General features: G+C 32.7%; 1 protein-coding gene across 3 annotated transcripts in view; it reads left to right on the top strand.

The window, feature by feature from the left end:
* The window catches only part of LOC129804083 (DENN domain-containing protein 5A), a 48,340-nt gene that overhangs the window by 17,620 nt on the left and 12,971 nt on the right, over nucleotides 1–17,749 (top strand). For all 3 annotated transcript variants that reach the window (XM_055851114.1, XM_055851115.1, XM_055851116.1), the window contains exons 2-6: nucleotides 7–526; nucleotides 4,360–4,991; nucleotides 8,590–9,208; nucleotides 13,326–13,535; nucleotides 14,134–14,314. In XM_055851114.1, coding sequence (XP_055707089.1) covers nucleotides 7–526; nucleotides 4,360–4,991; nucleotides 8,590–9,208; nucleotides 13,326–13,535; nucleotides 14,134–14,314 — 2,162 coding nt within the window. The remainder of the gene's footprint in view (nucleotides 1–6; nucleotides 527–4,359; nucleotides 4,992–8,589; nucleotides 9,209–13,325; nucleotides 13,536–14,133; nucleotides 14,315–17,749) is intronic.

Genomic DNA, 17,749 nt, shown 5'->3' on the forward strand with positions numbered 1-17,749 from the left:
ATACAGGCGACAGTTTGCACTGTTCTCCACTGGATCGAGCCTACAAGAGCAAACCCTTGGCTCATTATCCGGAAAATGTTCCATGGAATCCCTTCGACAGTCATGGTATCTGCATGCTTTCTCTCCCGCAAGGTCTTAAGTTTCGCACTCAAAAGCACAACATTGAGCCAAAATTTCATGCTTTCGCGACGACCCGGGAGGATGGAAAGAGATGCTATGGGTTCAGCCTGGTTTTCTATGAGGAGGTACGGAATAGAAATATCTGCAGTGCAATGCATACTCTCCAATCAATGTTCATCACTGAACTGTCGAGTCGCCAGAATGGCCCAGGATTGAGACGAGTGAAAGAAAATCCAGCCAGCAGATCTCTGCCTAGGCATTTCAAATTGGCAGCTCATGCTCCAAACTCAGCCCTCAGTTACTATGACATCACCAAGGACAAACTCTATGTGGCCAAAAGTATCTCACTGATTTGTCAAATGGCGTACGTTAATGTTGCTGAAGTCTTTCTCAAGAATCTCTACAAGTAAGTTGACTTGAATAAAAAGTTTCTTTTCAGCTTAAAAGATGATGGAATACCTTGTGTCCTCTTGGAATGGGAAATTTATTTAGGAGAGGAAAACTCTCATCAATCTTAGCTTTTCGTTTTCTTTTGCTCCGTGTGTGTCAAATCGATCTATAATGAATAAATTCTAATTGAGAAACTTTTAAGTTTGAAACTTCAAAATCAATTTATTCATTTTCTTACTTGGATTCACCTTCGTCCAATAATCTCTTGACTTTATGCAACTTTTGAAGCTCGGATTTTTACTGTTCTGTGTTATTAATATTTTGTATTCTGAAAAATTGAAGAAAGGTTGCTTTTACGGGAGGTACAGTTCGGACTTGGTGCATATTTTGCGATGTTTTGAATTTATTATTTCTTATAAAAATCGGTAAAAGTGCAATTTAGATATTGAAAGCTTAAAGCAAAAATGAAATCTTGAATACTAATTCGAATATTACTGCTCGAACTCAAAGAGAGTGCAGTAAATAATCAGCTATTTTTCGAATTTGTTACCGACCTGGAGTTTCAGCGGTAAGAGATATCAACTTCTGATCTTCAGCGACCCTAATAAAAAACATTATCTTTAGGTGTTTTTCTTTCTTTGCCCCCACCCTTTTATTTCTTTTATTGTCGGAAATGTTTTGTAAGTAGCCTAAGCAAAACTTTTCCTCTCCTTATGTACTTATAACCGAAAAAATTTTCGATATCGAATTTTCAAAAGTTAACCCTTTAAGGACGATTGGAACACCGGCGTCCCATAAAGAAAATAATTTTTCCTGACTAACTAAAGTTATTTTTTCTTATGTCTGTACATAATTGTAAAGTATAAGGTTGAAGGAATCTAGAATATTTTTTGCAAGTCTCCAGCTATTTGCTATGTAGTAAATATTTAAGCTCAAAAATGGCGAATTTTTAAATTCTAAAATTCATGATTTTATTTATTTTTTATACTTTCAATTTTTTTTATGCAAAACCCTTTTGGCAATAAAAACTACAATACTCATACGTAATATTTTTAATTAAAACGAAAAATATTATTCTTTGGTGTTGTCAGAAAAATTACTTATATTTTTGGGTTATTTTTGTCCCTATCGTTTGTAGAGGCACAAAATACACCGAATTAGACTCGGTTGGACTTTCCAAGGCTAGATGTAAAGACTTATCATTGATTATGTTTCCCAGTTTAATTTTTACCGTTGATTTTCAGTCCGTAAAAAGTGTCTCGTCGTTAAAGGGTTAAAAGAGAATTTAGTTCTGAAGATAATAAGATAATATGATTCAACAACTTCGTCCGAGCGGTTCGAGCGCTCGTAAACATGCTCGGTACTCTCGGTGTTCCTTTGATTTCATTTCTGTATCTTCAAAAATACTCCGAATGTACTTTTGATTTTTTAGTGTATAACTATTATCTTAGATTACTAGTTTCTCCTTCGATTGAAGCAATAAGAAAAAACGATTTGCCTATCATTGGGAGTCAATTTATGAAATCATTTTGTGAAATACGCTTGAATGTATACACTAAGTCCCGGGATTATGCACATTTTCGGAACCGAAAAAAACACGCGAAATGGCATTATGCATGGAGAAATTTGCATACCCGCAGGGGCTTTCTTTTGAATAAATCGGCAGTAGAACGATTTTTGCGCGGTGTCAAAGCAGTCATAATAATAAGATTCACCTGTTTAAATTAAATGGAATTCATCAACAAACAGTATTGTTTGGCCAGAGTTTTCAATAAATTGCTAGAATATTTAAAATTTTTCCCTTATGGGCGCTACACACTATGAGAAATTTCTTTAAAAAATGCCTTTTTAAAGAAAATTTCCCTTATCCTTGTAGGCAGAAATGTCAGAATTTTTTAAAAAAGTCAGTTTTTGACGAAAATTGCCTTTAGTGTGTAGACACCATTAATAAAAGAAATTAAAGTTTTATACTGACAAAATAGTATACATTCGGGTGTAGAGATGGCAAATTTCATGAAATTTCACGCTTTTCCGCCTATTGTAGATGGTGACTACCGTGAAATTTCTGAAATTTTACCATCTCTATTCAAGCGTATTTCAAAAATGATTTCATAAATTGACTCTCAAAAGTAGGCAAACTTGCATAATCTCGTCAGGTGCATAATCCCGAACAGAAGTGTATAATGCCGGGACTGAATGTACTATGTTGCTACGCGGGAAATTTGAAAACATTTTGCTATTTTTTTAGAATAAAACTTTAATTTCTTTTATTAAGGTAAATTTTTCAAATATTCTAACCGTTTATTGAAGAACTCTGCCCAAAAATTACTGTTTGTTAATGTATTTCTATTAACCCTTTAACGACGAGACAGTTTTCGCGGACCGAAAATCAGCAATAAAAGTGAAACGGATAAACAAAATCGGTAAAAGGTCTTACATCTAACCTTAGAAAATCCAACAGAGACTGATTCGGTGTATTTTTTTGTCCTAGGAGTGATATGGACAAAAATATCCTAAAATTTTTAATGATTTTTCTAACAATACCAATGAATAATAATTTTCACTCTAATGTGAAATATTATGTTCCAAAACGCTCATACTTAAAAAAAATTGAAAGTATAAAAAATAATTAAAATTAATTTTCATTATGAGAAATAAAAATCGCCATTTTTGAGCTTAAAAATTTACTATATTGCAAATAGCTGGAGACTTGCAAAAAATATCCTAGATTCATTCAACCTTCAACTTTGCAAAAACGTACAAACATAAGGAAAAAAAAATTAGGTAGTCAGGAAAAATTATTTTCTTTATAGGACACCGGTGTTCCAATAGTCCTTAAAGGGTTAAGCAGTTGAATCTTTTTGTTTGAACTACTTTTACTCCGCGCGAAATTCGTTCTACGGCCGATTTATTCAAAAGAAAGCCATTGCGGGTATGCAAATTTTCTGGATGCGTAATGGAATTTTGGACATTTTTTCGGTCCCGAAAATGTGCATAATACCGGGATTGAGTGAAGTGCTTTAACTGTGTTATCACACTTGCATATTAAAATTTTAATATGATTCACATTAATTGTCGCTGGTGAGAGTCCAAATGTGTAATTTGTGTGTTTGAATCATTTTATATTCAAAATTTGATCAATTTGTTGATAAAAAGGTAGACTTGGCCCGCAAAATTTGATATAAATTGATTTATAGCATTAATGCGAAAAATTAATGCGATTTTCTCTTTAATTTTTTAATGTGAAAGATAGTTATGCTTTAGGTAAATTTAAACTTATTTTTGCAGGCCAAGTCCACTTCTTTATCAATAAATAGAAAAACCCCAAATATTAAGTGACTCAAAGACACAAATAACATATTTGGACGCTCACAAACGACAATTAATGTGAATCACATTAAAATTTTAATGTGCAAGTGTGATAACGCCGTAAGACCGTGTCCTTAATTAAGAGGCCAAAAGTGAGCTGCTTTTTAATTTTTTTGAAAGATAAAGAAACGACCAATTTCCTAAAATTTTTTGGTACGTTTTTATACATATTTAAAGTGCCTAAATAAATTTTTTTCAAAAAAAGATATCACAAAATGACGGACTCATGATTAGTTTAGTGAAGCACGTCCTCAAAGCAGTCTCCAATTTGCATGAAATGTACAGCTCGTAATTTTATCTGAAAAATACAATCTAACCAAAAAAAAATTATAAGAGTATTTCATAGTTAAACTAAGAAAACCCGAAGAAAATTGAGAAATTTAAACTTTTTTCCTGGGATTTCAAAAAAGAAAAATCCTTTGAAATAAATGTTCATGAATTTTTTCTTGTTCTCGACGTGTTTTCTTTGTCGAAATTTAGGTGTCTTCCACGCCAACCAGGTCCAGGATTGAGCCTCGAGAGCTATGTCTACAACATTCTCCATGAAGTGTCAATTCCCGATCCCGGACGTTCAATCCGCATCTACCTGCCACCTGAAGAATCTCACCAATCACCCCTTCCGACTCTGCTGCAGTGTCCAAATGTCCACGATGAACTGCCCCTGATGGACTTTCCCACCCGTTTGATGTTCAGCTATTTGGGCATTGAATGTGTTATTCAGCTGTTCACGTGTGTCCTGCTGGAAAATCAAGTTCTTCTTCGATCTGCTGACTACAACAAGTTAATGGTTGTGGCTGAATGCATCACGAATCTCCTTTTTCCATTTACTTGGCCCCATGTTTATGCTCCTATCCTTCCGGCGTCTCTCTATCACTTTCTGGATGCACCGGTACCCTTTGTAATGGGTCTCCATGCTGATGCAGAGACAAACATGAAGATTGGCACCGAGGCTACTCTATGCTACGTGGACATTGACAGGAAGATTATTCAGTTGCCGGAAGAGTTACCAAGTTTCCCTCATCGAGCTGATTTTGTGATGGAACTGGCGGCTGTTCTGGATAAATTCCAAGTTCCCAGGGACAAAACAGCTGAACAGTCGACCATAATACAAGGTAAAATGGATTGTTTTTTTTCTAATCATTCTTTTACAGATAACATTTTGCTTATTACATTTAAAAAACCATTAAGAATCCTTTGGAAATGTGTACCTTTTTTTTAAAAATCTGTATGTTAAAATGAAAGTGATCGGAATAAGTCCTACCCCTAAATTAATTTTAGGCCACGCCCCTTTTGGAGGTATGGCCAAAAAATGTCATTTTTGAATTGTCAGTGTTAAATTGATTAAATATTGCAAAAATTAATGGACAACCGCTCCCATAAATTTTATTTAAGCGGAATCTTATACAATTTTCTTTTAGTAAATAAGCCCCGCCCTTGACCACGCCTTTTTCATTTTTATTTAAAACAAACTGTATGGCATTTAAAAATGCTGTATACTATTGATTTGCTTATTAATAATAACACTGTGCAACAAAATGAAACTTTTTTTCTTGGGATGGAAAATAATGAGTAGTTTCTTGTTCCTTGGTATGTCGTGAACATTTCTCCCGAAGAAACTTGTGGTCCATCACGTCAAGTTTCTGAGATATCTTAAGAAAAAGATCTTTAAGAAATTTTTCGAAATATTTGAAAAAAGTTATTTATAATCAATAACGGTACATCCTAGGATGTTAGTGTCAAAGGATAACTCAAGGATGTGTAGAGGAGGATTCAAGGACATTTTTCCTGGAACATCGCATATCCCTATCCCTTCATTTTTTAGATTTGTTTCATAAACTCCTAAATATCCTCCAAATCCATGAAAAGGATTCGTGGGACGACTTGAATCCTTTACAAAAATAGTCTCCTGAATATCATAGGGTCGTAAAGTATACCGTTATCCAGAAATTACGTATTTGAATGACTTATGAACCACAGAATTTTCTCTCAAAAATTCATTATTTTATTTCAAATCTTCTACAAATAAATTCTAATGTCTCATAAGTTTAATTTTCTTTGTAATGCACCATCCAGCACATTTATGCCAAAAGAGAATCAAGATTCTTGCTTTTGTACCATTTTTCGTAAGTGCAGCGAATTGATGGTATTTTATTCCGTGCTCATCTGATTCTTTTGATTTTTGTCTTAAAAAACATCAAAGTGACAATACAGGAAGTGGATTTTCAGTGATATATTCATATCCACTTTTCTAAATTCTGAAATCTTTTTTTGCACAAGATTTTCGGAAATTTCTGTCCTGGTGCCTCCTAAACAATTGTAAATTACATTTTTGACCGATTCTCATGCAATTTTTTCATCTGGCAGCAAAGAATTTGTGAAAGTTGAATCCTTTTCCAACTTTCGGATGTCAGGACCCGTGAAAACACTTTCTTCTATTTTTGCGATGCCAAGTTTTGGAGAAGCTTCTCTCAAACGTTTGAAAGCCGCTTGCTCGTGATTTAGGGATTTTATAAAATTCTTTACAAATTCCAATTTTATGTGTAATGGTGGTAACAGAATTTTGTCCTTTTTGTGAGACCTTTAATGTGCGCCCTTACTCATCAAATTCGCTTAAAAGCACAGAAGATATGATGTTTTGAATTTCGTGAACTTCGACCCCTCATATCTCCGGTTCTATTGAAATCACAGCGAACCCACGCCACTTTTTGGAAACGTCATAGACTAGACTACAACATTCTAAAATTTGATTAAATTACACAAGGGAATTTACACAAAGAAAAATGAGTTTGAATGTTGATGAATTTAGACGGTATCGTAGCGCCACCTGTGGTGATTTTTTGAACTTTCATCTGAAAGTGCTCATCGAGACGAAACTAAAACACCAGAATTTAGGTCAAAATGTTAATTAGAACCGGAGATATAAGCCGGTAAATATTCGAACTTTGACCTCTTATAGCTCGGGTCAGGGGTTATCGATCGGCTTATGTATTTTTTTTGTTTGATAGGCATAATATGCGGCTACAACATACTAAAATTTCGGCCCAATGCACAAACTAATTTTTGAGTTATTTGATTTAGAAAATTGAAAAATTTCATTTTGATAATAGCGCCACTAGCCGTAGTTTTATGAACTTGTAATGTTAGAGAGAGAAGTGGCATTTCACGAGAGCTTTCCAAAACGCACTCACTTTTTAAATTCTGACAATTAGAACCGGAGTTATGGCCATTTGAAGAATTTTTTTTGGACCCTTATAGGTCGGGTCAGGAGGGTCGGGGGACCTTAAGTTTGGTATTGATCAAAAGATCTAAGGCCCAGCTAAAACATATTAAAATTTGAGCCCGATCGATTCCATATCGAGGTCTTATTGGCTTATAGTGCATGTTGTTAAGATATGAAATAAAATAATAATTTTTTAAGAGAAAATTCTGTGGTTCATAAGTCATTCAAATACGTAATTTCTGGATAACGGTATATTTTACGACCCTATGATATTCAGGAGACTATTTTTGTAAAGGATTCAAGTCGTCCCACGAATCTTTTTCATGGATATGGAGGATATTTAGGAGTTTATGAAACAAATCTAAAAAATGAAGGGATAGGGATATGCGATGTTCCAGGAAAAATGTCCTTGAATCCTCCTCTACACATCCTTGAGTTATCCTTTGACACTAACATCCTAGGATGTACCGTTATTGATTATAAATAACTTTTTTCAAATATTTCGAAAAATTTCTTAAAGATCTTTTTCTTAAGATATCTCAGAAACTTGACGTGATGGACCACAAGTTTCTTCGGGAGAAATGTTCAGGACATACCAAGGAACAAGAAACTACTCATTATTTTCCATCCCATTTTTGGCTGTTGCACAGTGTAATCACAACTAAAATACCAAGTTCAAAAATGGTAATTACTTCTAAAGTGGGCGTGGCGTGATCTGAATTTATTTTTGGGCGGAGCTTATTTAGATATTCACTCCTCTTTTTTCACATTCACAAAAATGTAATTGACAAGATAGCTTAGTTACTGTATTCGGATTAGTCCGTATTATTATATTTTTTTATTATTTATTAAAGGAGTTGCAAGCTTCCGTAACTACACAGAAAAAAAATTTTTGTAAAATTGTTCGTAAATGTTTGTGAAATCCTATGGCAGACTTACGAAATGCTCGTGAATCGTATAACCCACACAAACAAGTTCGTAAAAGTTTGTACTTTTTTCACAAACATTGTTCGTAAAATGATCATTTGACGAACATTTTTTGTACTTTTACAAACATTTGTTCGTAAATGTTCGTAAACACACAGGAAAATGTTCGTAAAATTTTGTCATGTGTTCGTATTTGTTCGTAAATTTTTTGTTTGTCTGGCAAAAATGTACGAACAAATGACAAAATTTTACGAACATTTTCCTGTGTGTTTACGAACATTTACGAACAAATGTTTGTAAAAGTACAAAAAATGTTCGTCAAATGATCATTTTACGAACAATGCTTGTGAGAAATGTACAAATTTTACGAACTTGTTTGTGGGTTATACGATTCACGAGCATTTCGTAACTCCCCCATAGGAATTCACAAACATTTACGAACAATTTTACAAAATATTTTTTTTTCTGTGTATGCTACTACGATCCCATTTTCAAAACATCTTTGTTATATAGTCTTTCTCTGAATTTATTTCACTTTAAATTTAATCACTTTGGTTTTGTAGTTCCCCCGAGGCGCTCAGATCAAGATCCAATGACAGCCAGTTGTACCCTTCCGTCTGGGATGCATGTCAGACGGAAGCATTCCCTCCATGACATTCTTGACTGGGATAGATCAGCCTCTCCGGAACCCCAACAACCTCCTGGTTCTCCCTCAAATGGACCCAGATCAGAGGCTCTGCAGAAAATTGTGGACATTGTCCGAAGGAGCGGTGTTAGCCTCGATGAGGTGGATTTTAGGGCAGATATAATGCCACCAAGCACTAGAAAAACCCCAGTAACTCCTCAGGAGCAGTACTGCGATGATTTGAGGCTCAATAATGCCATCCGGGAGATATTCCTGAACAGATTCGTGCAGATGTTCTCAGCCTATGAGCAATTTGTGATTCAGCCGAATCAAGGCAGGGAAGAATGGCTGAGCAATAGGGAGTCACTGCAGAACTTTGATAAGGCATCCTTCCTTTCGGACCAGCCACAGCATCACCGTCCATTCCTCTCCAGATTCCTGGAGTCACAGATGTTTGCCACACTCATTGACAATAAAATTATGTCGGCTTGGACGGTGGAGGGTGAAGAGGTGGATCACAATCTCAAACTCTTTGATGACCGCATCAAGTTACTCAGGTGAGAGTTTTCTTAAGTATTAACTCCAATCCTAAACTTTACCTACAGAAAAAAACACTCCCGAATAAAAATGAGTGTTTTTTTGGGTTTTTGATTTTTGGTGACTGAAAGGTTTAATAGATGATTTTTTTTCTCAAATAGAATATTAAAAAATTGTGCTGATAAAATTATATATATTAAGCTTCTTTTCGGACTATAAGCCACTCGATGAGAGATATCAACTTCTGGTTTTCGATGACCCCTCCTCATTCGCTTATATCGATATTGTCTGAAGGGGTTTTATTATTTTAGTTCTCACTTTTCTTCAAGAACTTTTTTTTCGAAAATAGCTAATATACACAGAGAAAAAAATACCATAGAATCAATACATTTTTGGGATACTTTTGGTATTAAAAGCGCTCCAATACCTCGTGAACAGGGGCGTAACAACGGGGAGGGGCAAGGGTACATTGCCCCCCCCCCCTAAACTGCCTCTGCCACCCCCCCCCCCCCCTGAGAAGGTCAATCTCTGTTTCAAAATATGCTAAAATTGTCCATTGTTCTTCTCCAAAATCAAAACTCGGTAAAATATTGCCACATTTTTGTGACAAATTAAGAAAAACGTACTAGATATTTGTTATTCATGTATTGATCTTTAAAAATATACTATTTTTCAAGTTTCAAAGCAATATATCAATAAAAATTATAAGTTTATGAGTTCGAGAGCGCCTTTGAAAAATATATCCAAAACAAAACTTTTTCAAATTTACTTCTGTGGTTAAAGACTTCTTTTAAATGTAAAGGCCTCTACACATTATTGGGAGCAATTTTTGACAGAATTTTTACGTTTCTACACTGAGAAAAAAGAGGGTGCGATTAACTTTTTTTCCTCATAACTTTAACACTTTTTAGGTGTAAAAATATGTCAACATTTTTTAGTGTTAATTTTACACCTTACTAAGGGTAAAATTAACATGAAAAAAAGTAATTTTAACCCCTAATACACCTAAAAAGCATAATATTTATACCGATTTCGGATCAATACTGCAGGGTAAAATTAACATTTCCGGAATGTTATTTTAACTTTTTCGGATTTCTCTCAGTGTATTTACAGCATTGCAGGCACTTTCCTTAAAAAACGCAGTTTTTAAGGAAATAAATGTTTAGGTTTAGAGTTCATAAGGAGCAATTTTCGTCGAAAGCTGTTCTCTTAACGGATTTTTTGTACATTTCTTTCTGGTGGAAATACCGTCAATTCCTTAAAATAAAACAATTTTTGACATAAATTACTGCCAGTGTAGATACCTTAAGAAACAGTTTCTTGGCTGATCGATTTTCTTTCAAAATCATTCAAAGAAATATTTATTAAACGGTAAAGTAAAAAAGCGCATTGTTTTACTATTTCACAACATTTTTTTAATGAAAATTGATTTTTTAATTAATTAAAAAGTTATACAAATGGTAATTTTTATTTAATATTTTAGTTTATATCTAGTAAAAAATTTGATAATATTTAATTTTTTCGGAACAACTCGATATGTCAAGTATTTTTCTTCATCATCGCAACAATCAAATATCATAATTGCTGCATCTATTTACTCTTAAAAAAAATTGATATTTTTTAAATGTAAATCAAAACTCTATACAAGATTCATCAATAGATTCTAACTTTGAGTAGTACAATAAAAAATCAAGCCTTAAACATTTGTGAAGCCTCTTGGTATCGTTGTTTTTTATTAAAAACGATTTTTGAAAACTTATGTCTAATAAAAATGATAGTATTTTCGAAAATACAGAGACGAAAGCCAAAGACTGTCAAGTAAATTTCCATGCACTTGAGCAAACATAAAAAATTTTGAAGCACGTGATTTCAAGTTTTTTTTATAGTTTTTCTTGGTTTTCAGGAAAATCTGTAGTTCGTAATTTTTATCCGAGAAAAAAATCAATTTCCATTACTGTATTTCTTAGTTAAACTAAGAAAACCCGAAGAAAAACGTTAAATCGGAACTTTTTTTTTCAAGGTTTTTGAAAAAAGATACGTTTTTGGGACAAAATTTTGACTTTCGGATGCTCTAAAAAAATGAAGAATAAGTTTTCATCAATTCTTTTAGTTCACCTAGAAGAGAATTTAATGCTGAAGAGAATAATCCTTTACTCGTTTCATTTGGTCTATAAGTTTTTTTTATTAATCTTTCCCGCAAATTCGACAAAAATTTAAAAATGAGAAATGGAGAAAACACGCCTCAAATTTTTGGATGTGCGCTCGAGCACATGCTATTCTGATCGGCGCCATTGTCTTTTGGATCCAAAGACAATGTCGGCGCTCATTTGCTTTCGGTTCTGTTACTTCGAATGTACTTCGAATAAGCTTCTGAAATTTATTTATGATATATTCTAAGATAGTTTATCTATCGATTTAAACAATAAAAAAATATAGACCACTTTTGATCTTCTAATTTACACTCCCCCTTATGGCCTCTACACACTAGAGAAGTTTATGTTCATATTGGAGCAAATTCCCTACGCTTGTGTAGGAAAAACTCTTTAATATGGACATAAAAATCTCTAGTGTGTAGAGTCCATTAAGGATGAGTGTATATTTTCAAAAATTTGAAAAGTAAAAAAAAAATTTGCTCCCCCCCGTGAGCAAATTACGTTCCTACGCCCCTGCTCCTAAGTATTAAATTCTAGGGTATTTTGGGATAAAATTCAAGAAATCTCTGTCATTGATTTAATACCATAAATTCATTAATTTTCAATCGCAATCAGTATTGATTTTAGGGTATTTCGGTATTGATTTCATCCCATTTACGCATTGATTAAAAATATTCTTTAGAATCAATACCTCTTTAGTATTGATTTTATTTCATTATAGTATTGGATTCAAGGGTATTGTGGTATTATTTTTATCTCATTTTGGTATTGATTTTAGGGTATATCGGCATTGATTTGATTCCATTTTTACATTGATTTTAGGGTGTTTTTATCCCATTTTTCGTATTGATTTCAGGATATTTTTATCCTAGTTTTCGTATTAATTTTCGGGTATTTCTATCCTATTTTTCGAATTGATTTTCATACCCCCTTTGGTATTGATTTTAGAGTACTCCAGGATTGATTCTATCGCATTCTGGTATTGATTCTATTCCATTTTGGTATTGATTCTATCCCATTCTGGCATTGATTTTGTCCCATTTTGGCATTGATTTTATCCCATTTTGTTATTGATTATTTCACTTTATATACACTCGCACAAGACGCGTTATTACCAGCCGCCTGCCGCAACCGATTCCAAAAGGACAGAAGGTGTTGATTTTATCCCACTGAAGTATAGATTCTAGTATTTTATGGTATCAATTTAGAATGGGATAGGATCAATAACAGAATGGGAAAGAATTATTGAAACAACTGGGATCAATTTGACGTTGGAAGATAATGTTTTTTTTTTTATTGAAGGTTACCGAAAACCAGAAATTGATATTTGTTACCGTTTATGCTCCGGTAACGGTGACAAGTAGAAAAAAAGCGGATTGTATACAATGTTCTCTCTCTCTCTCTGAGTTACAGTACACTCAGAAAAAAACAAGGGTGCGATTAACTTTTCTTCCTCATTACTTTAACACTTTTTAGGTGTAAACATATATCAACATTTTTTAATGTTAATTTTACATCTTTTAAGGGTAAAATTCACATGAAAAAGGGTAACTTTAACCCCTAATACACCTAAAAATCCTAATATTTACACCGATTTCGGATCAATAATGCAGGCTAAAATTAACATTTCCGGAATGTTATTTTAACTATTTCGGATTTCTCTCAGTGTAGTAAAAAAAATAATAATTAAATTGAATTAAATTAAATTTAAAAATAAGTAATAAAAAAGGCTATTTTGTAAAATTTTAATTTGTTTTAAAAACCGTGCGGTATTACGCAAGAACACAATATATGCATTGTATATTGGGTGTAAAATTTTATTAGTGGTTCAAAATATGAAATTAATTACGAATAACTTTGTCTTTATTTTTACGTCGACGAAACTATTGTCAGCCTTATCTATTACGTCATGAAAACGTTTATGTTTCTCAATTTATGTCTGCCCAAAAATTAAGCAAGCAATAAAAAAATCAAATTTCTTTAGGAAACGTTTTGGGGGAGAAAGCATCATTCGTACATCAAATTATGAGCCATGTATCTCGGCCAGAGAGACGCTGAAGATATTGGAGAAGAGGCTTAACAGTGTTGATATGGAAGTTGCTCCTCCCAGTGAAATTCTTCCCAATCGTCCAGCCTACTTTCGCAGTTTTCCCATTCTCGATAAGTCTGTGCTCAATCAGGAATCCGCCTCGAGGTAGTGTTCCGTACAAAAGCAAATTCTCATTTATGTTTTTTTTTGTGCAATTTTTCGTCACATAAATTATCTATTGTTTTTTTTTTAATTTGTTTTTGTGGAGTGCATGGTGCATGTTTCGAATTGTTTATTTGATGTATTTTTATTTGTCTTTTTTACTGTCACAGATCACAAAAAAATGTTGTAAATGAAAGAGAATGCCATATCACACAATGTACAGAATTATGTTTATGTAAGAAGCAATATTATTTTTTTACATATTTTTTTTTTTAGTATAAAACAGTATTATTTTCACGTTGTAAAATATCCTGGTTATTTTATTTTAGTGAAATATATTTATGTCTTATGAAAAAGAATCTCTGAGAGTTTTGATTTTATTTTTTTTCATCACAGAAACTTCTACGTACTTTAATTCATCCTTCTCTCTCACTGTTTTCTATATATTATTTCTTTCACATAAACATAATTTCTAAATGAAAAAACCTTTTCATCTTTGTATTTTCATTTCTCCTACAAACTTGTTTTCTTTGTCAGGCATTTTTTCTTTTCAGCCTTGACTCATTATAAGAGATGTTCCATTTGTTTTCTGTCATTCCAGGGGGAATAGCTTGAGACGTGTGAAAAATGGGGCAAAATGGAGAGTGAAAGAAATTTCACTGGAAGGGAAACCGCCGGAAATTCCGAGTTCCAATCGACAGCCAGCGAGCCTCACCACAAATGAAATGAATCCCACCCTCTTGGCTCAAGCTAATTGGACGTTTGTGGAGAAGCTACTCAAGGTAAGATATTTTGCTATTATTAACATTTTTCATAAGTGTTGTTTTTTTTATTGAAAATCAATTTACTGAGGAAAATTTATACGTTTCTTAAAGGTTTCTTTTTATTTAACCTAATTAACTTTTCTCACAACATTACGTATTATGTTAATATAAATAAATAAATAATTTACATTTGTAAGGAACGTGCCCATGCATTGTAGGATCCCAAGCTTCGTAATGACTAAAAATTTTCCTATGTTTCGGAATAACTGTAACTCCTTAATATATTCTACACTGAGAAAAAAAGGGGGTGCGATTAACTTTTTTTCCTCGTAACTTTAACACTTTTTAGATGTAAAAATATATCAACATTTTTTAATGTTGATTTTACACCTTTTTAAAGGTAAAATTAACATGAAAAAGGGTAACTTTAACCCCTAACACACCTAAAAAGGGTAATATTTACACCGATTTCGGATCAATAATGCAGGGTAAAATTAACATTTCCGGAATGTTATTTTAACTTTTTCGGATTTCTCTCACAGTGTAAAAGTGATAGTGAATCGTTCCAGCTTTGCGGAATGCGCTAACTAGCAAGATAAAGTCGCTCCTTGGAAGTTACAAGGGGCCAACTCAAACTGAGCCATTTTTCAGGAGACAGTATGAAAGATTCAACTTTGTATAAATAAATTATCTCAATTAAGTATGTTAATAAAAATAATTTTATTCTTTTCTATTTGTATGAGCATTATTATAAACATCGAAACATACATATTTTTACCTTTCAAAATATGTTTTTTATGAGTTAGCTCTTTGTCATTCTAAATGATGCGCAAATTTTCATGAAATTAGAGTGACACGGGATCAACTTGCTTGAGTTAGTCCCTTGTTTCACAAAAATTTCAACGTTAAATCTATTTTGTGCCCCTTGACTTCAAATAAAACCGCGCAAGCAATCATAAAGAGTAAAATTTTGAAATTTTTTTCTTATAATGAAATTTATTGACTCATATCATCTGAAATCTTATTAAATTCTCTGTCTGAGTGCAATAAAATCTCAAAATCGCCAAAAAGTGAGTTGGCCCCTTGTAATTTCCAAGGAGCGAAGTTATCTGTGAATTAAATTTTCGCATGATTTTGAGTGGATAACGGTTTGGTTAGAAAATGTGTATCTTAAAATGTTTTCGTTAGCAACATGCTTACGCACAAATATAAACGAATATTCGAGAAAAATAAATCAATTACTTGACCAATTCTTCACCGATTGGAACTGACACAGTCTTGTTCGAATTTTCAATACCTTTACCATTCCAAAAAATCTAAATTTAACCAAATCGGTTAAGAAATAAAGCCTCCAGAGTGATTGTCCTTTAGAACCAAAACGGAGATTTTTCCGGTCATAGGTATGGCTGGACGAAATGTTCGCCTAAGCCGTTTTCGAAATAAAGGAAAGAGGTAATTCACGACCGTTACCAGATAAGTTTCTGACTGGTTACTGGTTTATATTTTATAAAAATAATATAATCTCAGTGCTTAAAAGAAGAAAAGTGCTAGATAATTTTCGTCCAGTAAACTGAGTATGAGGGACAGTGAAACACGGTATTGACCTTTGGCTCCTTTCTCCTTTTAATTTCTGAAGCCGACTTTCCGGAGGGGTTTGCCTCCTTCTTCAGGTGTACAATTTGCAATTTCTTCATAGTTTTTCTTATTAATTTGTGATCAGAATATTCCTTGGTCGATATTACTATGTTGTATTGATTAATTTCTTGGTTCCTGATAATGAGTTCCAGTTACTTTTATCTAAAATACACTACAGTATAGTAATTATTGCCTTGATAAGCAGAATAATTCCTTTATTAAAATTATTATTTTAATTATTTTTGAAAGTGTAAAGGTTTTCCTATGCCTCACTGGAAAGACGCCTAAATCGTGTAGCAATGATAACCAAAAATGTAGCATTTTTTTACAAAATATATTGTATATATTACTATATCATCCCAAAATAATCGCTTTGTTTATATAGTAATGAATTCACAAAATTATGGTAATATAGTTTTTCTTATTAACCCATTCAGTCAATGTACTAGAAATACTTAAGATAGAATGTTCATATTTTGGAATTAGTTTCTTACAGATTAATCAATGATTTTTTTGAAAAGATTTTTTTTTATCTATTATGGGGTCGCGGGGAGCCGCTCTCAAACACTCGTCTTAACGGTCACCGAATTTAAATTCTGTACATTCATTCATTACAAACTCTACTGATTAAGATAGAGTAACTATCCAAGAAAGCAAATTGACGACTAGAATTCAAATCAAGAATTAGGAAAAAGTCCAATTTTAAGAAATTCGACGGGATGTCGAATTTTTCGTCCGCCATTTTGAGCAAAATTTTTGTATGACTTCACACGGAGCGAGAAAAGAACAACAAAATGTATTTCCATCTCTGTCGGGCTATTTTTTCCAAGTAATTGAAGGACTAAAGTAACTAAAAATTACTTCTCGATAGTAATTTGAGTATCAGTTGCCCAGGAATAAATCATCTAAAATCACTCAATTCGCGTATGATATATAATACCATGGTAAGGAATGGGTTAATTTGTGATCAGATAATTCCTTGGTCGATATTACTATGATGTATTGATTTATTTCCTGTTTGCTGATAATTAGTTCCAGTTACTATTACCTAAAATACACTACAGTATGGTAATTTTTACCTTTGTAATTTGAATAATTCCATTATTAAAAATGAATTTTTGTTTCCCAAATTGTAAAGGTATTCCTATATTTTACAGGAAAATAGCCAATAATTTTAGTAGCTATTGCAATGTGAGATGTAATAATTTTTGTTTTATATTATAATGTATCCTATATTGCAAGGCACTTATCACAATATCAAAGGCAATCGGAACTATAATGAAGCTCTAATTATTCTCCGTAAATTCAAACTTTTTTTTCATAATTTTGCTATATTACATTGTAATTAATCAAGTATCACATGGTAATATTTCTTGAACTGTAATAATTACAATTATTATAGGAATTGAATATTTCTCAATATTAAATGGAAGAAATTTCTATGGCATATTGAATTGTGTCCATTGAATTCATGTAATTTTATAAAATTTCCCATCAATATTGGGCTATTTCCTATACAAAATAGTGGCATTTTAAATCATAGTCAACATTACTATAATAATTAGAAACATTTCTACAATTATGGTGCATATTCCTATACGTATAGGAATTGACGATACAAGAATCATTAATTCATCATTATGGGTCACCTTATGGGAATCAGTCCTATATAGTTTTTTCAGTGTAGTGTGATAGCACGGTTAGACAGCTTTTATTTAGATTTGATTAATTTCTTAAATTTCAGACAAATCGAATCGGTTTCAAGATGTAATTGGATTATGATTTTTGTAATTGATAATTGAATGAGTCATATTTTTG

The sequence above is a fragment of the Phlebotomus papatasi genome, chromosome 2, assembly GCF_024763615.1.
Source record: "Phlebotomus papatasi isolate M1 chromosome 2, Ppap_2.1, whole genome shotgun sequence".
Taxonomy (NCBI): Eukaryota; Metazoa; Arthropoda; class Insecta; order Diptera; family Psychodidae; genus Phlebotomus; species Phlebotomus papatasi.